Genomic DNA, 17,752 nt, shown 5'->3' with positions numbered 1-17,752 from the left:
GCTTAAGAGCCTCTGTGTGTTATGCTCCGTTGCTAAGTCGTGTCTGATTCTTTGAGACCCTTTGGACTGTTGCCCGCCAGGCTCCTCTGTCCATGGAATTCTCCAGGCAAGAATACTGGAGTGGGTTGCCATTTATTCCTCCAGGGGATCTTTCCTGATCCAGGGATTGAACCCTCATCTCCTGGCTGCATCGCCTGCATTGGCAGGAGGGTTCTTTACCACTTGAGCCACCTGGGAAGCTGACAGCCTCTGACCGACAGGTAAATATTACACAAAAAGATGTTTAGGGAATGCTATCTACCATATCAATTCATTGGAGTCCCTTCAGACTTCAAGCCATTCAGAGTCTGTCTTAAATTCAAAATCAGATGGGCTTCCATCTAGAAATTGGTCACTGACCCAGAACGGGAAGACTTGGATGCCATCTTGGTTCGGTTTCGGTGTCATCTTGGCTTGGGTTTGCTTTACCCTCATTGACTCTTGGCCCAGGTGTGTACATGTAGGGAGCAATACGTTCCCTAGCAATGCACCCCTGAAGTCAGCAGACTCTGCCAATAGCATCTATTTGCTCATGAAGAAACCAGATGCTTGGAGTTTAGGAATCTCCTCTATCAAAATGCTCTCAGCAGAGAAAAATCAAAGCAATGTACAACCTCACCACATGTCTGAAGAGGGTCGTGTCAAGCTTTTCCTTACCATATGACCTTGAGATACCCAAGGACACAAGCTCCCATGAACTCCTTGTTCTGTGGCAGAAATGACCTACCAAACCTAGCAGTGAGGGGTTATTAGCAGGTCTGGACCTGTGGGAAGCGATTACGGACCTCCTCACGTCTACAGGTAAGCCAGTCCTCAAGCTCTACAGTTTCCATTTTTAAATTTTGGCCACACCACGAAGGTTGCAGGATCTCAGTTCCTTGACCAGGGATTGAACCTGGACCACAGCAGTGAAAATGCCAGATCCTAACCACAAGACCACCCGGGAACTCCTATAAGCTCTGTATTTCTTTGTGCTTGCATAAATGGAAGCCCATGTGAGAAAACACAGTTGTATTAAAAATCTATTTATTATTTATATTTTACCTCTTTTCCATAAAGGATATTGAATTAAATGTGGCTCAGACGGTAAAGAATCCACCTGCAATAAGGGAGACCTGGGTTTGATCCCTGGACTGGGAAGATCCCCTGGAGGAGGGCATGGCAACCCACTCCAGTGCTCTTCCATGGAGAATCCCATGGACAGAGGAACCTGGTGGGCTACAGTCCATGGGGTCGCAAAGGGTCGGACACGACTGAGTGACTAAGCACAGCACAGCACACAAATGAAAGTTATGTACCCAAACTTCCAAACAAACATGAATTCTCACTCTCTTCAAGGTACCCATTGTTTTGAGGAAACCTGGTAGCTGTTACAACTCTGTGAATGAAACTTGCATCCCCACGTGCTTTTGTGCGAGGACCTGTCAAATCCCCACTCTGACGCAGGGTTTCCACTGTCGGTGGAGCACCGGCTGCCGGGTGGGAAGCCACAGTTCACCTGTAGACCATGGGACAAACTGAAATAAGGACGTGGGCCACTCACAGGTCCTGCAGGACGGACCTGGTGTACCTCAGGGGGCCACACAGGGAGGTCACGGCCAAGGGCGAACAGAGAGACAGGACTCAGGCCACACGCCTTTAGGGGCCGTGGGTAGAGGGTGCTGGGGTTCCTGACCTAAGGCCAGATTGGTCAATTCAAACCAAAAATGTGGGCTTCTGGTGACCCTGAAGGGGGTCTCAGCTAAGCGGGGCACAAGCGGTGGGTCCTGGGGAGAAGGAGAGACTGTGGATCATGACCATGACCCCTGGCTGTTATTTAGGGCATGCACTTGCATGAGGGGGCTGGTGTCAGTTTAAGCTCCCCTCAGGCCTCCTGACCAAACAAAACAGATGCGGAGGCAGCGATACCACGGGGTAGCTTAGCTAAACCCTCAGCAGCCCAGCGGATTTGTTCCTATGCGTGCAGGCGTGCTCAGTCGCTCAGTCGTGTTCCCACTATTTGCAACTCCAGGGACTGCGGCCCGCCAGGCTACTCTGTCCGTGGGATTCTCCAGGCAAGAATACAGGAGTGGGTTACCATGCCCTCCCCCAGGAGATCGTCCCAACCCAGGGATTGAACTCCAGTCTCTTTTGTCTCCTGCATTGACAGGTGGCTTCTTTACCACTAGTACCACCTGGGAAGCCCAGAAGACGCCCTAGTGAGCTAGAAGTGAACAAGCTGTAGGGCACTGGTACTCATATACGCTCATCCCGCTGCGTGTCCTGTGAAGGACACAGAATCTAAAAGACTTGGCTGTTTTACCAGATTGTTGACGGAATCTTTTGTTTTCAAGTTTCTGCCAGATTTTCAGACTGACAAACCCAGGATCCTGATTCCTGAAAGCTCTTCATCTTGGAGTGTTGCTTTAAACAAAACAATCGAAAAAAGAAAAGTAAACTCAACTGGCAATTTTATCATAGTTTTCTGCATAAACAGTGTCTGCAGCACTTTCATTCTTTACTGTAGTAAATCTGGATATAATAATTTTATAAGGTATGTAGCATGCATTTATGTTTGTCTAGTAGCAGTGACTTTTAATCTTTTGGTGGTGGTTTAGTTGCTAAGTCATGTCCGACTCTTGCAACTCCATGGACTGGAGCCCACCAGGCTCCTCTGTCCATGGGATTATCCAGGCAAGAATACTGGAATGGGTTGTCATTTCCTTCTCCAAAACGGCTGCAGAATTGATGAAACTGTCAGCTATTTAATCATGTCCGACTCTCTGTGACCCTGCGGACTGTAGACCCCTCAGGCTCCTCTGTCCATGGAATTCTCCAGGAAAGAATACTGGAGTGGGCAGTCATTCCCTTCTCCAGGGGATCTTGCCAATCCAGGGATCAAACCTGAGTCTCTCACATTGTGGGCAGATTCTTTACCCTCTAAGCCACAGAGACAAATTCTTAAATCTTTCAAAGGGGGCTGTAAGATATTTGCATTTGGCATTTTTTTCCCAATTTCTGCCCAAATCACAAAATTTTTTTCCTCCAGCCCTTAGAATTATAAAGTTTCACACCTCAGTGGGCATTCTTGCCTCCTGATCCTTAGGCTCTAATGTGATATCGCATTTTGTCCTTATGGGTCAGATCTGGCTAAGAAACTGTCATCCTTTTAAAAGATGTTCATTTTTTCACCAAGGAAACTGACTTCTGACTGACTTTGTCTGCACACTTGGGCAAGGCAGTCCTTAAATTTTTTCCACCGTCCTGTTCATCGCTCTTCAGAGCAACGTTGCTAAGGGAAGGCAGGCTGAAACTGTCACTCAGTCAAAAGGAGGAAAGGAGAGGCCTGTCATCTGAAAGGCTGGATCTCCCCTCTTCAAGTTAAGTCTCTGTTAAGTTTGTTGAATGAATAATGAATGTTGTTTGAAAAGCAAAGCCATTCTCCTGGAGAGCCACAAGGATACTGCAGACACTTAAAAGTTGGGTGAACTTACAGTTGATGTTATAAGTCAAATTCTAGAACAGTGATCTTTAAGGAGGGGTGCCCTTTCGTTTCACGGAAGAGGTGGCAATAAGCCTGCACTCTGTTCAAGCTCAGTTTCATTTGGGTATATCCTGCCTCTCTTCCTGGGCGGCAGACTTTGGGAGAGAGTACCCCTCTAAGACATGACTTAATTTGGGGGCCACACTTGGCAAAAGCAAGTGCTTGAGTTTAATTCGCTTGGTAGCAAGGCTGAAGGGAAAAAAGCCCTTTAAACTTGCAGAACCTTGGCTCCACCTCTCCACCTCGCTAGGCATCAGTTTTGAGAGGCGGAAATGCCAGTACCTCTTCCTGACCGCATCCCTAGAAGCAGCCAGCATCACTGTGAGAGTGACTTGAGACCCCGCCGCCCCATCCCTGTGTTAGGAACGCTCCGTGCCTAATCATTTTGTTTCGTATCTCCTCACCTAAGGACTCCTCTATCTGGCCCCCACGGGCTGGTTTAACAGCCAAGTCAAGGGGCATGTGAACTAGGGGCTTCTCATCCTCCGCTGTGTATTATTACACACACTGGGGAGGGATTGAATCAGGCCTCAGAGACGCTTGGAAGGAGAGAAAGCAGACAGAGGTTTCCTAGCGAAGATCACAGAAGCCCTCTTTGAATAAGATGCCAGGTTACGGCAAGACCCTTTTTGTCCTAAATCTAGTTATTAACTAAACACCCGCAAAGGGGGACACAGTTTGCGATAGCGTGGGGAGTGGGCGGAGAAGCCGCCTCTCGTTTGGAATGTTTGCTCAGAGCATAGGCCCCTGTCTGCCACCTGAGAGGGAAAGGGTGGGAGCAGGGTTATTGAAAAAAGGATGCTGGGGACCTCCCTCACCACCACCACAGCTCAGAGGCTCTCGAGGGGGCAAGGACCCTTCCCACAAGGAGAGCACCACACCGCTCTACAAGGAACCAGCTGACTCTTCAGAACAGGGAGAGTCCAGCGCATTGCTAATATCATCTGCCCTGGAAGGTGGCAGCAAAAACCAGGCTCCGGCAGACGGTGGAGCCCGCCTGGCTGTGTGGGTGCCCCACCCACAGCCTTTGTCCGCTCTGTTTGCCATCCAACAAAGTCTGCCCCAGTTGCTAATTGGCGATCGTGTCCCTTATAAGGGAGGCCTGCTTGTTGCCTGCCCTGGTAGTGGAACAGCAGGAAGTCTCTGGGCAAAAAAAAAAAAAAAAAAAGCCATTTTTGTATATTATACCTCTCCTGGATGGATTTGTGCCAGACTCTTTTCCAGTTCTCCTTCAGCTGCCCTCCAGAGCACAGCCCACTTCTTTTCTAGGGGGTTAGGGCTCAAGACTCCCCTGACAAATCATTCATGTCTGTGATGCACAGGAGAAGATCACAGTCTGTGCACAGGTTTTGCCAATTTCTGCGACACGTGTCCAGAGAACATGCGCAGGCTCACTCTGGTGACATTCTAGGTCATGTCTGTGCTGTGTGCTCAGTCGCCAAGTCATGTCCCACGCTTTGCAACCCCAGGTACTCTAGCTCGCCAGGCTCCTCTGTCCAGGGAATTGTCCAGGCAACAATACTGAAGTGGGTTGCCATTTCCTCCTCCAGGGGATCTTGCCCACCTAGGGATGGAACTCATGTCTCCTGCGCCTCCAGCGTTGGCAGGTGGATTCTTTACTACTGAGCCACCTGGGAAGCCCTGTGCTTGTGAGAGAGGACCCTAAAGCCAGAAGGAGAAGGTGATGGATCTTCTCCAGGTGAAAGCCTGCCACACTCAGTGCGACCTGCAATTCTGACCCGTGAGCTGGGCGCGCGGAGCTCTGTCGCCGCTGCGCTTCAGCTCAGCCGGAAGGTAAATAAATACAGCGGGGAAAACTCGTCCCTGGGTTAGCTCCTGCCGCCCAGAGAGACGCCCCGAGTCTCCCACTTTGAGAACATTCAACTTCGACGCCTAAAAGAAACGCGCTGCTCATCATTTCCGCTAGATGGCGCGATGTCCCCTAATCCGTCCGCAAGACACCCGATTTATAAAAATAAATACAATCCGACGCCTTCCGAAACCACATCACATAATAGCAGCTTGCAGGCTCCCATCAGAAAAAAAAAAAAAAAAAAAAAACCTAAATCTGGGGGAATTGACTCTACGTCCGAGCAAATCTAACGCAATCACATTAACAGGCTGCAATCAAGAATTGCACGGGGGCGCCCCCTTCATCGGCCCTCCCCCTGGGTACACCTGTTCCCCTGCCCCAGCGCTTCCGCTGGGATGGGCCACGGCTCGAACCACGCGCGGAGCCTTCTCTGCTCGGAGCTCGCCGGGTCCACCTGTCCGCTTAGGAACACCAGGGCCCCCCGGGATCCTACTCCTTAAGCACTCAGCCCAAGCCCCTCATCTTCCTGCGCACCTGCCCTTCCAGGCAAGGGACCACTCGGACCCGAGCCCACACGGAGCGCAGCGTCGATGCCCCCGGGGCCGGCACTCGAGCCGCGGCTCTAACTAGGTAGCCTGGCGCAGGGCAGGGGTACGCGGCCCGGGCGAGTCCGGCCAGTGAAGGCTCACGGCGGGACGGCCGGGTGGCCCGCTCGGTCTCAGGCCCCGCGGGCCGATCGGAAGGGCCGCCCGAGGAGGAGGTGGCAGCGCGGGAGAAACGGAGCTCCCAGCACGCGCACAGTGGTACAGACGGTCGCCGGGTGTGCCCAACCGCGCGCGCTGCGGGCTGCCGAGGAAGAGCATTTTAGGGAAAAAAAAAGAACAAATACCAAACCACAAAAACTTTACTGCTGCCAAGAGCTCAAGCGATCGAGTCGCAGCAAAGCTCCAAATCTGGGCAAGATGAAAGCAAGATGAGACGCAGGGTTGGAGCGGGGGGAGAGGTGGGGAACCAAAGCGGTGCGGTGGCCCGGGCAAGTGGCGGCGGCGGCGCCTCGGGGCTGTCAGAGCCGGGTTGGTCAGGCTCCCGGCGCGCGCTTACCTTGGCGGCTGCATGAGCCCCTGCAGCCCGCGGGGGGTGGCGCTGGCCGGGCGGCGGGAGAAGAGGGGGTGCCGGGGCGCCGCTCTCGGCCCCGGGGCAAGGTGGGAGGGGCTCGGCAGGCGCTGGTCCCCGCCACCCCGGCCGTTTCAGCAGCGGCCCGGGGCGCGCCGCCTGCTCCCGGGCTGCATGCCTGCGAGCGCCTGGAGGAGCCGGCCCGAGAGCGAACCGCGAGTGCTTCCCCAGCCCAGAGGCTCGGGAGGCGCAGCCGGCGCTCGGGAGACAACTGCCGAGTCGGGCTGCTCGGGCCAGCCCCCTCCCTCGCCCGGCCCCCGCCCGCCGCCGCCGCCGCCGCCGCCGAGCGCTCGGCGTCGCGAGGTTCGTTTGCGCGCGGAGGGGAGAGGGTGGGCCGGGCGCCCAGGGCGCGGGCGGGGGGCGAGGCGGGCGGGGCCGGCGGGGAGGGGGCGGGAGAGGAGGCGGAGGTGCGGACTCAGATTGCCCTGTCCTCCGCGGCCGCACCTTCCCGCATCAGCACCGGTTGAGGGGTGGGCTGGGGGTGCGCACGCTGCAAATGGAGACTTCCCTAAACCGCGCCCGGGTCAGGGGGGAGCGGGCGACAAGTGCGGCGACCCTCGAGGCGCCTCCAAGTTTCCTAATCTCCCTCTAGGATGCCCGGGAGAGCACGTTTCCATCATCCTTTCCAAGGTGGTCCAAGGGTCAGGGACCGGGGCGGGGTCGGGGGCAGTTGCTCTGAGGTTTCTGGAATAGACCTTCGCTTCCAGGAGAAATGCCGCTGCTGTCTCCAGAGACACACCTTTGTTGCAGACTGAGATGTTTAGGACTCTTCTGTTGGAAAACCAACACACGTATGTTAAATGTGTAATGCACGAATACATTGTTGCGTACAAAGCTGAGGCATATCTAGAGAATAAAGACGACTATATTACGTCCCCTCCACCTTGCAGCCGCTCCCCAGCGGTCACCTCGGGTCGGGGTGTGCTCCGCTGCGGGTCTTTCTCCTCCTTGCTCTGCCCTTTTACCCGCACACGCGCGGATTGCAAGTGGATTCTCACGGGCTTTTCAAAAGAAATGTTTCACCGCGCGGCGCACGCACACACTGGCGAGAACACGGCCACTTCAGCTGCGATAAATTCCCCAGAGGCTTCCGGAATCCGGAGAAAGATCCGGATCCCTGCAGTGACACACAAGGAGCCACCCCATCGCCCGCAAAATCTGAAACTGCAGCTGGGCCCTGAAGTCAGCCGGAGCACACAGCTCACGCCCCTGTTAGCGTTGCGCGGCTGGAGAAATTGGCCAGAGCATTTCAGACGGGGTGATGCCCTTGGTGTTGTTGGTTTTTTTTTTTTTAACAGAAAACAAGCTGTCTTTGGATTTGGATGTGATGAGACCTCTTTGGATTTGCAAAATAAAAAGGTATTATCTACATTAAAACGTGATCGTTGTTTATGCTTGTGGTCCTGAGGGATGTGGTTTGAACTCTATGTTCTGTGTTTTATTGGCATTGAGATAGTCTATAGCTGGGATATAAATAAAATCCATGTGATTTAGCAGGAAGAGATTGGGTGTTGGGATCGCTGGTTTCTATAATTAGCTCTGACCTTGGGCAAGAGTTTTAGCTTTGCTGGGCCTCAGTTTCCTCACCTATAAATAGAGGAGTTGTGCTAGATGTTGGGAGAGGGAGCCGGAGGGGGAGAGATCCAGCCCTAACAGTTGGTGAAAACTGATTTCTTCCTTCCTCTGTCTTTCAACTCAGCTCTAACCTCTCCTCCTTAGGGATGGCTATTCCAGCACCACATGTTTCCCTTCCTAATAGTGATCTCACTTCGCAGTTATGCACTGGTCAGCATGACCCTTACATAGTGTGTCCTCCCATCAGACTGTAAGCACACTGAGGGCAGGAGTCTGGACCACTGGGGTCCTCATTGCATCCCCAGCATTTACTACAGTGCCTAGCACTTGACAGGCATGCCACAAGAATCTCTGAATCACTATCACCCAAATAGACAATTTCTTATTGCTTGTCCAACTCCCTTGTCATTTTTACAAAGATCTGTAAGTGGAAACATTTTAAAATGAAACCTTTGGAAAGGACCCAGCAGGGTTTTCCCTTCTTGGGGGACAAACACTTCACTGTCTAGATGAGGACAGACAATCCTCAGCTTAACCAAAGGTCGTGGAGACAGCTAGCTGCTATTTACCTTGATGAGCACCGGCTCCTATGGAGGCAACAACGAATATGAATGTTACTCATTACAGTGCTTGATTAAGTTGGAACCAGGCAAAGGCAGTCGCAATGCACACACGAGCAGTCAGACTTAAATGAGGCCATGGGGTGTGTTTAGGGTGCAACTGAACAAATGTACATGCTCTCAACCAACCATCTAAAACACTCCTGATATCAAGTTCCAGGGAATGCTTGTCTTTCTTTACTGCAAAGGATCTGAATTCCTTAAAAAAGATGAACAGGAAATGGGCTAACCTGGGTCCAAGAGTTTAAAAAAAATTAAAGCCATTATGAAAAAAGGGGTGGAGAGGGGAGTGAAGGTCTAATGCAGCCTGAGACTAATATCTGTAAGTTTCTCTCTTGTTCCGTGTACAGAGTTGCTGGGAGAGGTTAAAATCTGGCTTTACATTTATAGAGGAAAATGAGAGGGGTGTGGTTTTCACCCCTTCTCGGCTACTTTTTTCTTTTCTCTCGTTTTCAAGGGATAGGTACAGCCCTGGATGCTCAACCCAAGTCCCTTGCACAAGCTTCTGGTTTCCACAGTGAGCCTTAGTCTGCTGGGAAGTGTGCCGTGTGGGTGAGGCTGATCAGGCTGGTGCCTTTGGGTGGAGGCGCCACCCCCCAGTGCAGGGAGCCCTGTGTTACTGGGGTGTGGAGCACGGAGCTGTTTCTGGTGAGCGGTGGCACCTGTAGGAAAGAGCGCACCCTCTGAAAGTAAATTCCCAATGAAACTGATTAAGGCTTCTTCCCAGCTGGCAAAGCAGTGTGAAGTGAACTGGCATGACTCTCCACTGAGGGCTGGCACCTTGACTGTCACTTTGGATTGAGTACCACTCCATCATGATTTTCCGGGTAAATTCAGGTTCAAAAGTAAAAGTGAAGCTTAAAGGAGAAGCAGGTCAGGAGCTGTCATAGGAGCCTCTTAAAGAGAGAGGGACTGGCTGTCCCACACCTGGCTTCAGTGAGACACAAGGAGGAAGTGGATGCTGAGGACTTAATTCATTTGGCATAGACCTGAAGAAGCGGCACGGGGTGGGTTGCATCCCAGAGGCATTGCCTGCTCTAATAAACCCAGTGCGTTTTGTGTCAAGCAGTTATTCTACAGCTGGCTCTGTGCTGGACCCTGCAGCAGGCACTTATTTGAGGAACACAGCCTCTGCCCGTAAGACACTTGCAGTCCAGCAGGAGAAAGGATGGCGGAGCAGTGAAGTCTCAGTAGCTGGGGTTTGCGGGGGGCGGAGCCTCAGCAGCTCCATTTCTCATTTCATCAGCTTCTGTCCTCATATAATTATAGTGACACAGAGTGTTTGTGCAAATGCAGCTTTAAGGCCAGACTCTGGCCTTCCCTTCCAACCAGACTGCTGCTCATAAGTCGCTATAGACTCTCTGGAGTTGACACTACAAGGTAAGGGGTGGACAGTGTCATAGGATTTAGAAGGTAGGTTCATCACTGGTTGGAAGGATTGGGAACAAGTCTTTATGGAAGAGGTGTCATTGGAGATGGTCTCTGATGGGTGGACTTGATTTTAGTCTGGATGTTAGGGGAGCAGGGAGAGTGTTCCAGGCGGAGGGTTGGGGGGAGCCCCATGAATAAAGTCCTGGAGATAGCAAAATGTGGGAAGTTCAATAAGGAATGGTTAAGTCTAGTTGGAATTTATGGGCTGGAATAGAGATGTGATGGAGAAGGAGGTTAGGGCCACCATGTAGGGAAGCTCAGCTGCAGAAGGGCTAATAGGAAACCACGAAGGTTACTGAGTAGAGAAATAACAAAAGTGAAGCTTCACTTTAGGCAGGTCAATGAAAGATGGTTTGGAGAGATAAGAGTTGGGCAACCACCCAGAAGAGTCTGTGAATCTTGACACATTATTGTCGGGAGCATGACCCAGGGTGCTAAGACTGTACTGGGAGGTACAGAGCTGTAGAAGACACAAATGCTTTGCAGAAGTGGATGACAGAGGAGTATCAAGGTCGGTGTCAGATGGGGTGAGTTCTCATTACAGAGACTGGGAAGTTATGAGAAACTTGGGAGGGGGTAGATGGCGATTGGGCCAATCACCATTGTCTTTGCATGGGGGGGAGCCCCAAAATTCCATAGAGAAAATCACTTAGTTTTCCATATTTGACAGCAGGTACGTAAGTTTAAACTAAAACCCAGTGCTTGCGCTCACTGTAAGAAAAGCAGCCCTAGTTAGTTCATTGTTCCTCTGCAGCTTTTCTCCCCACAGGCCAGTCACTGCTGCCTGATGGTGTGTTAGTCACTCAGTCGTGTCCGACTCTGCGATCCCAAGGACTATAGCCCGCCAGGTTCCTCTGTCCATGGAATTCTCCAGGAAAGAATACTGATGTGGGCAACCGTTTCCTTTTCCTGACCCAGGGATCAAACCCCGGTCTCCTGCATTGCAGGCAGATTCTTTACCGTCTCAGCCACCGCTGTCAGGACCAAAGTAAGGCAAAATAAAGGTTGTTTTTTCTTTCTTTGGTTAGGTAAGCAAACACCATCAGCTCAGGAATAGAAAGAAAACAAAACCTCTCTTTACTGTCGTTTCATGCCTTGGGACAATGGAATAAGGTGGTGGAAAAAGCAGGCTTTTCTGACTGATTTAGCCAGGAGGAGAGCTGGAGGGTTCAGGCAGCCACAGCTGCAGGAGAACAGCTGGAATGTGGTGGGCGAGCATAGCCACCCACCCCACAACAGCATCCACAGAAGCCTATTTTTGACAGTTCAGAAATGGGGGAAGTGGGGAGCAGCTGGCACTGCAGCTCCTCATGGTGACATGGCCAGAAGGGCAAGGCTTGCCAATTTCTTTGTCTCAAGGCAGGATCAGTTTGGGTTTGGTTTTGCTATTGTTTACTGAATGCTGACTGTGCCAGAACATTCTGTGTTATAGATGCTTCCTTCCTCCTCATAGTGCTCTCTTTTGTTCAGTTGCAAAGTCGTGTCTGACTCTTTGCAACCCCATGGACTGCAGCACATCAAGCTTCCCTGCCCTTCACTATCTCCTGGAGTTTGCTCAAACCCATGTCTACTGAGTCGGTGATGCCATCCAACCATCTCGTCCTCTGTTGTCCCCTTCTCCAACTTTCAGTCTTTCCCAACATCAGGGTCTTTTCCAGTGAGTCAGTTCTTTGCATCAGGTGGCCAAAGTATTGGAGCTTCATCTTCAGCATCAGTCCTTCCAATGCACACTCAGGGTTGATATGCTTTAGGATTGACTGGTTGTATCTTCTTGTTGTCCAAGGGACTCAAGAGTCTTCTCCAGCACCACAGTTCAAAAGCATCAGTTCTTTGGCGCTCAGCCTTCTTTATGGTCCAACAAGTGTCACATCCAAACATGACCACTGGGAAGACCGTAGCCTTGACTGAGGAGATCTTTCTCGGTGAAGTGATGTCTCTGCCTTTTAATACACTGTCTAGGTTTGTCATAGCTTTTTGTCATAGCAACCCTCTGAGACGGTGCAGATATTCTTATTTTATCAACAACTGAGATTCAGAGAAGTCAATGAGTGAATGAGCACGTGGTATAGTCAGGATCTGAATCCATGTCCAAGTCCCCAGACAGTGCATTTCCCACTAAGAATGTGTCCCATTTTCCCGACCATCCTCCTCCACCTCTCCTGCTCAGGTTTAAGCTGGAAACGTCAGTGCCCACAACTCCACAGAGCAAGCTTGGGCCCTACTTTTGGCAGCACTGCCAAGGCTGGTGGAGAAATATGTAGTGCTATCACTCCAGCCACATGCACTCGATGTTCACCGAGCAAGATCTGCTGATGGGATGTTGTTCTGGTAGGTTTTGGAAGTCTTTGTTAGTTTGTGAACCAAGGGGAAGGGCAGCCAGATTGCTGGGTTCCTTTAAATATTCAGATGTGCTTCCCAGGATGTAACTGAGTCACAGCCATCCCTGTGGCTCTTAGGATGGTGTTCACATTTGGATCCTTTGGAGAGGAGCTCCTTGACTGATATAAATAAATTCTCATTGATCAACTGGGGTTTTCACCTTGCTCCCTGACTAACTCACCAACATCTTCAGTAAAATGATTCATTAACATGTGAAAGCCAGATCTCTTGACCCTCCCAGAACCTGGCCCTCCTGGAATAAACTTAATTTAAAAATCTATTTCTTTTCCAGCTGAATTAATATTAGATTTCATGATTTGGGGCGTCCCTGGTGGCTCAGATGGTAAAGAATCTGCCTGCCAGTGTAGGAGACCCAGGTTCAATCCCTGGGTCGGGAAGATCCCCTAGAGAAGGGAATGGCAACCCACTCCAGCACTCTTGCCTGGAGAACTCCATGGACAGAGGAGCCTGGTGGGCTACAGCCCATGGGATCCCAAAGAGTTGGACACGACTGAGCGACTAACACTTTCATGATTTTAAACTTTGCGTTATCAATTGTTAAGCATTTAAAAAGAACAAGGAATACAACACTTAATTCAAATATTTTTACAAATAAACAATAGTACATTAAAAAAAAAAAGAAAAAGAAATTCTACCTCATGCGTGGAGGTCTTGTTGATTTTGTTTTCCAACCCAAACTGGGTTTTAAAGGCACTCCTGAGAGCACACCAGGTATTGAATCTAGTCCACAAAAAAGAAAAATTCAGACACAGATTGGAGTAGGGACCCTCAAGGATCTCCCATTGTCTGGAGGTACTGTTTATGGGGTTAAATTATTTTTTAACAGAAGAGGCCACTGGCATTCAAAAACATATAGATCAGTTAGGCTAAGGCTGGAGTTCTGTAATCAAGAGACTGAACAATAATATGACTTAAAGAATAAAATTTATATATGTTTTCTCGCACAGTCCTGGTGGGCGCTTCAGACTCCATGTGCGCATTCTGGGATTCAGGTTATTTTCAAGTCATTGTTCCATGCCCCCCAGAGCCTTTTGGTGACTTGCACAATCAAAGCCATAAATAAATGGTTTCTGCTTGCATCATCATTTCTCCTAATGTGCCACTGGATGAAGTCACAGGTCCACTCCGAGCTGCAAGGGAGGCTGGGAAATTAATATAGTTAGGCAGCTGTTCTGTTTCCACGGAACAAGGGAGCTTCAGTTTTGGTGGACAACTGGCGGTATTTGGTGAACAGCTAGCAGCACCATGTCAGTCTGGCACATGGCACAGAGAAGGAAGTGTTGGCTGTGGGCTCCAAATACCTGGGTTTGAATCCTCGCTCTGCTGTTCCTAATTGGACAGGCTGCCTTATCTCTCAGAGTTTTGCTTATTTCCACTGCTGTGCCCCTCTTATTGCTCGATGGCCTCAGTCAAGGTTGCAGGGAATGAAAACCAGCTTGAGCTAGATTTGAGGAAAGGGAGATTTAGTTTATGGTCCAAGTTATCCCACAGAACCCAAATGCAGGAAGTATACATGAACCTTGGTAGAAAAGGATCAGAATTAGAGCTGGAAGCATTTGATGGGAACAGGAGGAAAGAGGGAAATTCCAGGAGTCAGCCATCGATTAGCAAGTCCTGTTGGTACTAACTCCAAAATCAGTCCTGACGGCACCTACTTTCTCCCTCTCCACCTCCTAGCCTAGTCCAGGCCACCCTCACGCCTTGGCTGAACCAACACAGCAGCCCGTGACTAGGCTCTCTGCCTCTGCTCATGCATTCAAATCCATTCTCACACAGCAGTCAGAGTAAAGTGTAGCTACAGTAACGAGATTGTGTCTCCTGTTTGAGACCTGCAATGTCTTTCCCACAGCACACAGAATCAAATCCCAGCTCCTTACCCTGGTTTACCAAACCCACAAGACCCAGCTCCTGCTCTGTCTTTGACCTCATCTACTGCTCTGCCCTCTTACACTTTGCTTCAGCTGCAGGGCCCAGCTGTAGCCATTCAAGTCATCTAAAGCTTGCTTCTGCCCCAGGGCCTTCTTTGCATTAGCTGTTTTCTGTGCCTGGGGTGCTCTCATCACTTCCTCTTCTTTGTTATTCAGAGCTCAGTATAAAATGCCAGAAACATCATTTATTAAGTCCTGCATGTCCCACTCTTTGAGACCCTAGAGACTGTAGCCTGCCAGGCTCCTCTGTCCATGGGATTGTCCAGGCAAGAATATTGGAGTGGGTAGCCATTTCGTTCTCCAGGGGATCTTCTTGACTCCGGGATCGAGCTTAGGTCTTCTGCATTGCAGGTGAATTCTTTAACGTTTGAGCCACCAGTGAAGCCCATTAATTAAGTCACCAACTTTAATTCTCTTGATAGCAGTTATCACAATTGATAGTTTTCTCACTAATTTATTCATTGCTATCCAATCCCCAGACTCTGTCACCCCAGTAAATGTAATGTAATATAAGAGCAAGGAACTATCTTGATCTTTAATTGTTTAGTAATATTTGTTGAATAAAACAATGAGTAAGCAAACCCTCGTCCAACAACACAAGAGAAGACTCTACACATGGACATCACCAGATGGTCAACACCGAAATCAGATTGATTATATTCTTTGCAGCCAAAGATGGAGAAGCTCTATACAGTCAACAAAAACAAGACCCGGAGCTGACTGTGGCTCAGATCATGAACTCCTTATCGCCAAATTCAGACTGAAATTGAAGAAAGTAGGGAAAACCAGTAGACCATTCAGGTATGACCTAAATCAAATCCCTTATGATTATACAATGGAAGTGATAAATAGATTTAAGGGACTAGATCTGATAGACAGAGTGCCTGATGAACTATGGACTGAGATTCGTGACACTGAACAGGAGACAGGGATCAAGACCATCCCCATGGAAAAGAAATGCAAAAAAGAAAAATGACTGTCTGGGGAGGCCTTACAAATAGCTGTGAAAAGAAGAGAAGCGAAAAGCAAAGGAGAAAAGGAAAGATATAAGCATCTGAATGCAGAGTTCCAAAGAATAGCAAGAAGAGATAAGAAAGCCTTCCTCAGCGATCAATGCAAAGAAATAGAGGAAAACAACAGAATGGGAAAGACTAGAGATCTCTTCAAGAAAATTAAAGATACCAAGGGAATATTTCATGCAAAGATGGGCTCGATAAAGGACAGAAATGGTATGGACCTAATAGAAGCAGAAGATATTAAGAAGAGGTGGCAAGAATACAAGGAAGAACTGTACAAAAAAGATCTTCACGACCCAGATAATCACGATGGTATGATCACTCACCTAGAGCCAGACATCCTGGAATGTGAAGTCAAGTGGGCCTTAGAAAGCATCACTACGAACAAAGCTAGTGGAGGTGATGGAATTCCAGTTGAGTTATTTCAAATCCTTAAAGATGATGCTGTGAAAGTGCTGCCCTCAATATGACAGCAAATTTGGAAAACTCAGCAGTGGCCACAGGACTGGGAAAGGTCAGTTTTCATTCCAATCCCAAAGAAAGGCAATGCCAAAGAATGCTCAAACTACTGCACAATTGCATTCATCTCACACGCTGGTAAAGTAATGCTCAAAATTCTCCAAGTTGGGCTTCAGCAATATGTGAACCGTGAACTTCCTGATGTTCAAGCTGGTTTTAGAAAAGGCAGAGGAAACAGAGATCAAATTGCCAACATCCGCTGGATCATCAAAAAAGCAAGAGAGTTCCAGAAAAACATCTATTTCTGCTTTATTGACTATGCCAAAGCCTTTGACTGTGTGGATCACAATTAACTGTGGAAAATTCTGAAAGAGATGGGAATACCAGATCACCTGACCTGCCTCTTGAGAAACCTATATGCAGGTCAGGAAGCAACAGTTAGAACTGGACATGGATCAACAGACTGGTTCCAAATAGGAAAAGGAGTACGTCAAGGCTGTATATTGTCACCCTGTTTATTTAACTTATATGCAGAGTACATCATGAGAGACGCTGGACTGGAAGAATCACAAGCTGGAATCAAGATTGCCGGAAGAAATATCAATAACCTCATATATGCAGATGACACCACCCTTATGACAGAAAGTGAAGAGGAACTCAAAAGCCTCTTGATGAAAGTGAAAGTGGAGAGTGAAAAAGTTGGCTTAAAGCTCAATATTCAGAAAATGAAGATCATGGCATCTGGTCCCATCACTTCATGGGAAATAGATGGGGAAACAGTGGAAACAGTGTCAGACTTTATTTTTGGGCTCCAAAATCACTGCAGATGCTGACTGCAGCCATGAAATTAAAAGACGCTTACTCCTTGGAAGGAAAGTTATGACCAACCTAGATAGCATATTCAAAAGCAGAGACATTACTTTGCTAACAAAGGTTCGTCTAGTCAAGGCTATGGTTTTTCCTGTGGTCATGTATGGATGTGAGAGTTGGACTGTGAAGAAGGCTGAGTGCCAAAGAATTGATGCTTTTGAACTGTGGTGTTGGAGAAGACTCTTGAGAGTCCCTTGGACTGCAAGGACATCCAACCAGTCCATTGTGAAGGAGATCAGCCCTGGGATTTCTTTGGAAGGAATGATGCTAAAGCTGAAACTCCAGTACTTTGGCCACCTGATGTGAAGAGTTGACTCATTGGAAAAGACTGATGCTGGGAGGGATTGGGGGCAGGAGGAGAAGGGGACGACAGAGGATGAGATGGCTGGATGGCATCACTGACTCGATGGACATGAGTTTGAGTGAACTCTGGGAGCTGGTGATAATGGACAGGGAGGCCTGGTGTGCTGCGATTCATGGGGTTGAAAAGAGTCGGACACGACTGAGTGACTGAACTGAACTGAACTAAACAAAAAAGTATGCTTATTGTTTGTAGCTCTTTTAAAACAATAAAATTTGAACCACTGTCTATTTCAACACAAAGCCCATATCATTTAAACGTCTATTCTTCCATTACACAGACCATAACTGATTTAAACCACTTCCTACTGTTGGATATTTACTGAACATAAAGTCTGCACATTCTCCATTATTTCCTGGAACACATTTGTGAGATAACAGAATCAAAGGATACGCTTTTTTTTAAAGGTTTATTTTATGTTTTGGCCATGCCTTAGGGCATGTGGGATCTCAGTTCCCCTCCCAGGGATCAAACCTGCACCCCCTGCATTGGAAGTGCAGAGTCCTTCCCGCAGGACTGTCAGGGATTTCCCCTGGATGCACAT

General features: G+C 49.1%; 2 protein-coding genes across 2 annotated transcripts in view; one reads left to right on the top strand and one right to left on the bottom strand.

The window, feature by feature from the left end:
* RGMA (repulsive guidance molecule BMP co-receptor a) overlaps positions 1-6,630 on the bottom strand; it is a 49,889-nt gene extending 43,259 nt beyond the window's left edge. Inside the window, exon 1 of the mRNA XM_070358733.1 lies at positions 6,477-6,630. Coding sequence (XP_070214834.1) covers positions 6,477-6,490 — 14 coding nt within the window. The 5' untranslated portion in view covers positions 6,491-6,630. The remainder of the gene's footprint in view (positions 1-6,476) is intronic.
* The window catches only part of LOC138984431 (uncharacterized), a 182,692-nt gene continuing 171,428 nt past the window's right edge, over positions 6,489-17,752 (top strand). The window contains exons 1-4 of the mRNA XM_070358735.1: positions 6,489-6,577; positions 6,630-6,851; positions 7,256-7,339; positions 7,847-7,907. Of these exons, the coding sequence (XP_070214836.1) occupies positions 6,489-6,577; positions 6,630-6,851; positions 7,256-7,339; positions 7,847-7,907 (456 nt within the window). The remainder of the gene's footprint in view (positions 6,578-6,629; positions 6,852-7,255; positions 7,340-7,846; positions 7,908-17,752) is intronic.

This window comes from Bos mutus, chromosome 21 (assembly GCF_027580195.1).
Source record: "Bos mutus isolate GX-2022 chromosome 21, NWIPB_WYAK_1.1, whole genome shotgun sequence".
Lineage (NCBI taxonomy): Eukaryota > Metazoa > Chordata > Mammalia > Artiodactyla > Bovidae > Bos > Bos mutus.
This window is presented reverse-complemented; position numbering and strand designations above follow the sequence as displayed.